Source organism: Rhincodon typus, chromosome 13 (assembly GCF_021869965.1).
Source record: "Rhincodon typus isolate 14 chromosome 13, sRhiTyp1.1, whole genome shotgun sequence".
NCBI lineage: Eukaryota > Metazoa > Chordata > Chondrichthyes > Orectolobiformes > Rhincodontidae > Rhincodon > Rhincodon typus.
In genome coordinates, this window is record NC_063344.1 from 24,111,785 (window position 1) to 24,119,732 (window position 7,948).

At 39.6% G+C, this 7,948-nt stretch overlaps 1 protein-coding gene across 1 annotated transcript in view; it reads left to right on the top strand.

Annotated features, from left to right (window-relative positions):
* Positions 1-644: 644 nt before the first annotated feature.
* Positions 645-7,948, top strand: part of LOC125484717 — a 25,420-nt gene continuing 18,116 nt past the window's right edge. The window contains exons 1-3 of the mRNA XM_048604564.1: positions 645-854; positions 2,033-2,143; positions 3,618-3,702. Of these exons, the coding sequence (XP_048460521.1) occupies positions 645-854; positions 2,033-2,143; positions 3,618-3,702 (406 nt within the window). The remainder of the gene's footprint in view (positions 855-2,032; positions 2,144-3,617; positions 3,703-7,948) is intronic.

A 7,948-nucleotide genomic window follows, 5' to 3' on the forward strand; every position in this document is an offset into this window, starting at 1 on the left:
AAATGTTCGTATGTGGTATCTTTGAAATTACACCCTTGTGTTGGATTGCGATCGATTGAGTTCGATTCAGATGTTCGTAAATTGGTGAACCCCCTGTAATTCATTAAATGGCTCAAATCACACTATCAAATCAAAATCACATGTACACATGACATGTACACATGCCAATAATTGTATTTAGATATGCGGCAATTAGCATTCCAAATGTTAGATGTAGATCGCTAATACGAAATCATTGTGCAGCCTTGCACAAGACAATTATTCAATATTATTAATGTACCTGTCTTGTCATATCATCTCTGGACTCTACAGGAATTGTCAACAAATGCATTTTCTAGAATGATCTTTATCTGGGTCAGACCCTGATGGATTTCGTAATCACTCCTGCAATAAAAAATGGACTTTATTAGACTGAATGAACCTTGCTAAATCAAACATACCAGGGTTCATTTCTTCTGGGGAAGGTCTCGATCATTATCTGTGTTTACCGCAGGCTTTCAGTGATATGTGAAATTATTTTCCTCGTTCCTTGGCTGAAAATCACTGTAAGAAATAACATTAAACCTGCTTATTTCATTTTCTATCCTGTGTATTTTTTTTCTTGGAAATGAACTTGTGACTATCTGCTCCAGTCTTGAAGCATCATGAATTGGTTAGTCATGTTAGTGACCTGCATTCAGTTCCATAACTTGCCTGTTGTTGCTTATCGCCAAGTTATCACCTTCTCTGCAATTCCTTGCGATGCAGTGGGAGCAGTGAAAGCTGCTGACCTTGCGGTTTATTTCATCAATAATGTCCGAAGAAAGGGATTCAAATACAGACTGAATAGATTGAAGAATGCCCAGGAAAAGCAGGTGGGTTGAAGCTTTATTAAAGGAAGGGAGATAATAATTCTACTTTCGGAAACCTTAATCAGATGTTTTCCATGGTCTGTGTCAGGAGAGCGTGGAGGCATCTTTAGATTTGATTTCTGCGAAATGCAGGCTGTTCACAAAAGTGTTGCTGTTTTCCTCCGGTTCAACATTCTAGTTCGGGAAAGTAGGACTTCGTGTTTGAAACTTACCTCAATCAATTTTCACTGGATGAAAAATATGGCTTGAGCTTTAATCAGGAGGGGAAAGTACACAAGGCCTACACAGTCTGTGCGCCTGGAAATCTTTTCTGACCCAGGCTTGACTGAAGAGCAGAGGTGAACGCTTGCCACTTAAGAAGGGATGCTGGTACAGACCGAGCTGTTGCAGTACTAACTGGATGGAGCTGCATATCAGAGTGAGCGCAGTCTCGCTTGTGGCTATTTAGGTAGCGGGGACCGTTACGTCACAGGGATCTCTGGCTGTGGAGGGCCAGGCTGTAGGCTCCTGTATCTGGTGCTGGTTGGGCCCGTTTGGTCCAGTTGCCAGTTTGGAACCGATCCGATTTTTGGCTGAGGGACTGGTGAGGGAATCAGGAGTCCCATGGGACCACATTCCTACTGCGTTGAGCAGGAGTCATCTCAAAGTTGCTGTCCATACGAAACTGAACGCAATGCTCAAAGCAGAGCCAAGACCATCTCTCATTGCAGCTGCCTCTCAATTCCACTGCACGGTGGACCATACAATATTGTTCATAGGACTAACTCTTGTTTCATGGTTGATTGTATAGTTCTGATGTCCTGCGCCACAGAAAATGGTCAGATAACTTGTTCTAGTATTGACCACGTCACTTTTTTGAATCATGTGATGGAATCTATTGTGATCACCTGAAACAAACGGGAAGGGTACTCATTTAACATTCATATGAAAAATGACACATCTGATAGTGCAGCACTTAAAAAAAAACACTGAATTGACAGTCTAGTTTTTATGTTTAAGTCTACAGACTGGTTCTTGAAACCACAACCTTCTGGCTCAGCTAAAAGATGACCACTTAGTCATGGTCAATCCCTTGAAGTTGTGACCATATTTATATCACAGTAAAGTAAATAGTAGGAAGGAAATCGATCATCCAAACCTCTGATGCAGTATATTTATTTCAGTTTCTTAAATGATTTCAGGAACAATATGAGAAAAGCTATTATTTGGAGTTTGAGGTTTTTGAAACCAGATGTCCCGTCAGAAGTTCCAAGCCATTAAAAAGGTGTGGAATTCGACCATTTCGCTCAATGGTAAAGAACCAATTATTTATAGTTTCTTATGTAAAATTCTTACTGAATATTAAACATTCAAAGATATTCCCTAGTCAGACTGATTATGCTGTTTGTATAACAGCTGTAGAAATAGCGACTAACTATATCATCAGATCTAATGAAGTGTTATACTTATCACTTTATGTCAACAATCATTTTCTTCTTGTTATAGATCTGAGTGATATACTGTGTGCTTCCTGAAGGCTATTATTTTATTTCATAATTAAAGTATTTGTAATTTACTCTTCACTTTTTCATTATAAGAAGTATGGGCTGCTTGACTCTATCAAGACATAACTGCTAGTTGGTTAGTTGCTATGTGTGAAGTTTATTTGCGCGGTTATTGTGGTATACATGTGAGGATCATTGGACGAGTTGTTGTACTATAGAAGTGATGACTTTTTGACAAACTGTATTGTAGAGTTGTGAGGCTTATCGCGTTAGTTGCGTCACAGTTTATCATATAGGTTATTTGACAAGTTGTGGTGTTGGTGTGATAGTTATTTGACTTCTGCTTGTGGTGTAAATGTGAATTTGATTGGACTAGCTGTAGAATTACAGGGCTGGATTTTATGCTAGAGACAGTGGCTCCTTTATGTAGACATTATGTGTTCAGGGGCAAGTTGGCTGGCTGGTGCTTCTGTTGCCACTGGTGGTGGTGACATTGTAGTGGTGTGTGCAGGGACAATTAGGTGCCAAAACAGTGCTGTTGGTATACTGCCACATTTTACCTTCCCAAAATGGGAGGCACTGCAAAATTCTGATGATGTAATCTTACAATAGAGATCAAGGAAGCCAATTGGTCCATTGTATCTGTGCTAGTTCTTTGAAAATAGGCTCCCAGCTTAATTCTGTATGCCTGCTTTTATCCCATGACCCCATCAAGTACTTGCCCACTGCCTTATGATATAGTGCAGGTGAGAGGACTATTGGATTAGTTGTAGAATCATAAAGTATAAAAATGGGTTGGCTCATTGTGCAAGTTCTAGCTCTTTGAATGAGTTATCCAAATTAAACCTAAGGTCCAGCCTTTTCACCATAACTCTGGAAGGACATGTTCAATTACCTTTAGGTCATTATGTACTGGACTAATTGCAGTTATGTTGCTGGGATAACTATAGGGCAAGTTATTAGTACTGTTGGTGCGGAGGTTATTGGATTGGGTTTTATAGTATAGGTGTGAAAGTTTAAGAATGGTTGCAATAACATTCATGTTGGCATAATTGAGCTAGAATTTGAATTTAATGTAATGGCATTAATACTGCCAGTTATTACAGTGTGGGGTCTGAGGGTAAACAGTCACAGACCTATTTGTGAAATCATCAAGGCTGAGTTGAGATTAATGCAGTCACTCCAGTTTTATGATCATCAGCCCAGTTTTGACATTCTGGAACATGGTTTGTATGACTATACTGACACTAATCCAATATTATGCTTTATGTACTTTCATTAGAAATCATTTGGTGAATGTAAAATCATCATTCGCATCTCAAAAGGTCTCCAGAATGTGAAGGATTTTCAGTGTTCTGAATATTCAGGTATAACATCTTTATCATGGGAATAATATATTATCATCATGTGTGGTTTAGAAGTAGATGCTTCTCCGTGATTTACAGGACTATAATCTAATGAAAGAGATTCAGATTAAGATAAACTCCCAAAGACAGTGAAGTGCTGGGCATTAAAACCTTGCCTTCTCACCTCTGGGACCTGATCTGCGAACCAAACCATATTGTGTGGGGTCAGTTTGTTAGCTGAAAAATTCCAAACTAAAATGGATTTTGTAGGAACAAGCTCAATGTATAAAATTGCTTTAAATATGCCAGGAGAAACTACAGTTTGGAAACATAGATGGTTAGATTTTTAAAATTCACTATTTCGTTTGGACTTCCTAAGCAAAACAGTTTCAAAAACTTTGACACCGAAAGTTCTTAGAAATGTGATCTGGTCTGAGTAGCAGAGGTAACTCAGTTTGGTCATGATTGACATGAACTTTGCTAGGATAAATGCAGCTATGGCGAGAATGGATAGTGGCTATGGGTATCTTGCTTCCATGTTTTTGCTCTCTGTCAGAGCTGACGTTTATTCTAACATTAATATCTACACTGGACTAATCCTTTGTTTTACTCCTGTAAAACTATTACCACTCCCTCTACCTCTTGTTCCATGACATCTTTGATCGTACAATGTCCCTTACCTTGGAACTTTTCCCTGACCTTGGCTTTTGATCTACTTATCCCCTCCCGCTTTTTTAACAGCTCAAAATGATATTTCTACTTTTCTTCAGTTCTGAAGGAAAGTTATATTAGATTTAAACTTTAATTCTATTTCCCTCTCCACACATGTTGCCTCCAGCATTTTCTGTTTTTATTTCAGATATTGCACTGTATTTTTCTTTTATTGTACAACTTATATTTGAAAAAACAGTCAGGATGCAATTTGGCCATCTTCTGAAGTATTTTCCAGTGTTTTCCAGTATGATTCCAATATGTTGAGATAGGATCAATGACTGCCTTTACAGTGAAAGTGACCCTGGTAGCAGCGACCAGAATATGATTGAATTTTACATATAGCTTAAGGGAGAGAAGTATGGATCCAAGACTACTACTTTAAATTAAACAACAGCAATTATGAGGACATGTAAGCTGAGTTAGCAAAACTAAACTGGCAATTTATGTAAAGGAGTAGATCAATAGAGATGAAGTGGCAAGAATTTAGGGGATATTATAGAAACTACAGAATAGATACATTCCAACAAGTAAGAAAAACTCCAAGGACCTGCCATCCATGGTTAACTAAAAAAGTCAAAAGATAGCATGAAACTCAAAGAGAAGACATATAATGGTGCAAAGATAGGTGGCAGGTCAGAAGGCTGGAGAGAATATAAAAAAAGCAGCAAAGATTTACTTAAGGATTATTAAGGAAGGGAAAAATTAGCGTACAAGAAAAAGTTAGCCAAAAAGATAAAAACAAATGTGAAAAGTTTCTTCAGATGTTTAAAAATGAAAATAATTAACAAAGTAAGTGTTGGTCCAAAGGGAAATGAGTCTGGGGAATTAGTAATGGAGGATAAAGAGATGGCAGATGAATTAAACAGATATTTTGCCTTGGTCTTCACCAGAGAGGATACAATTCTCATTCCTGAAGTAGCTGTAACTCAGGAGTTGAAAGGGAAGGAGGCATTCAAGAAAATTACAATTACCAGGGAATTAATACTGAATAAGTTATTGGAACTGTTAGTTGACAAGTCCCCAGGTCCTGTTGGATTTCATCCTAGGGTCTTAGAAGAAATAGCTGGTGAGATAGTTGATGTGTTGGTTTAAATTTTTCAATGCTGATTGGATTTGGAGAATGTTCTTTTAGATTGGAAAGTGGCTAATGTAACCTGTTTATCAAAAAAGTAAGAGAGGCAGAGAACAGAAAACTACAGGCCAGTCAGCTTAACAACTGTCACAGGGAAAATGTTAGAAACTTTTATTAAAGGCATTATAACAAGGTAATTCAATATGTTCAAAGTAATCAGAGACAACATGTTTTTTGTTTAAAGAAAGTTATTGGAGGCCTTTGAATAACTTATGGCATAGATAAAGGGGAACCAGTTGATGTACTGTACTTAGATTTTCAAAAGGCTTCTAATAAGGTGCCATATCAATGGTTATTGTGGAAAATAAAAACTGATGATTTAGGGGATAACGTATTGATATGGATAGAAGATTGGATTTCTAACAGGAAGCAGAGAGTAACAGTAAATGTTTGTTTTTCAGGCTGGCAGGATATCATGTGTGGTTAGCCACAGGGGTTGGTGCTGGGGCCTCAACCTTTTACAATTTATATAAATAATTTAGATGAAGGGATTGAGGGTATGGTAGCTGAATTTGCTTATGACAGAAAGACAGGAAAATGAGTTGTGAAGGGGAACCAATTCGATTCACTGCACATGATATCAAGAAATAGTTGGAGACATTGCATTCTGCAAAAGCTACAAGCCCTGGTAACATTCCGGCAATAGCACTGAAGACTTGTGCTCCAGAACTTGCCATTTCCCTAGCCAAGCTGTTCCAGTACAGTTACAACACTGGTATCTACCCAACAATGTGGAAAATTGCCCAAGTATGTCCTGTACATAAAAAGCAGGACAAATCCAAATTCGCCAATTACTGCCCCATCAGTTTACTCTCGATCATCAGTAAAATGATGGACAGTGTCATCAACAGTGCTATCAAGCAGTACCTGCTCAGCAATAACCTGCTCAGTGATGGTCAGTTTGGGTTCTGCCACTCAATTCCCGACCTCATTACAGCCTTGATTCAAGCATGGACAAAAGAGCTGAATTCTGGAGGTGAGGTGAGAGTGACAGCCCTTGACATCAAAGCTGCATTTGACCAAGTGTGGCATGAAGGAGCTCTGGTAAAACTAGAATCAATGGGTATCAGGTGGCAAACTCTCCAGTGGTTAGAGTCATATCTGACACATAGGAAGATGGTTGTAGTTGTGGGACATCAGTCACCTTAGCTCCAGTACATCTCTGCAGGAGTTCCTCAGGCAGTGCCGTAGGCCCAACCATCCCCAGCTGTTTTATCAATAACCTTCCCTCCATCATAAGGTCAGAAGTGGGGATGTTCACCGATGATTGCACAATGTTCAGCACCATTTGTGACTCCTCAGGCATTGAAGCAGTCCATGTTCATATGAAACAAGATCTGGACAATTTCCAGGTTTGGGCTGACAAGTGGCAAATAACATTCGCACCACACAAATGCCAGGCTATGACTATCACTAATAAGAGACAATCTAACCACTACCGCTTGACATTCAATGGTGTTACCATCACTGAATGCCCCACTAATAACATCCTGGGAGTTATCATTGATCAGAAACTCAATTCGACTCACCACATAAATGCAATGGCTACAAGAACAGGTCAGAGTCTAGGAATACTGTGGCGAGTAACTCACCTCCTGACTCCGCAAAGCCTGTCCACCATCTACAAGGCACAAGTCAGGGGTGTAATGGAATACTCGTTACTTGCCGGGATGAGTGCAGCCCCAACAACACTCAAGAAGCTTGACACCATCCAGGACAAAGCAGCCCGCTTGTTTGCACTGCATCCACAAACATTCACTCCACCACCGACACTCAGTAGCAGCAGTGTGATGTGAATTATCTACAAGATGCACTGCAGAAATTCAACAAAGATCCTCAGACAGCACCTTCCAAACCCACAACCATTTCCATCTAAAAGGACAAGGGCAGCAGATACATGGGAAAGCATCATCTGCAAGATCCCTTCCAAGCCACTCACCATTCTGACCTGGAAATATATCACCGTTCCTTCACTGTCGCTGGGCCAAAATCTTTGAATCCGCACCCCTCCCCCCCACCGTCGAATGCCAGTGTGGGTCCACCTACAGTAGGTGGACTGCAGCAGTTCAAGAAGGCAGCTCATCACCACTTTCTCAAGGGCAGCTAGGAATGGGATAATAAATGCTGACCAGCCAGTGATGCCTACATCCTGCAAAATAAATAAATAAAAGGACATAAAGATCCTACAAAGGGATATAAATTGATTACATGACTGGGCAAAAATCTGGCAAATGGTGTACAATGTGGGAAAATGTGAAATTGTCCATTTGGCAGAAAGAATGATTAAAGTGTGAAAGTTGCAGAGCTCTGAAATGCAGAGAGATCTGAGTATCCCACTGCACAAATTACAGCAGGTTAGGAATAGCAAGTAATCAAGAAAGCTAATAGAATGTTATAAGATAACAAGGTGTGGAGCTGGAT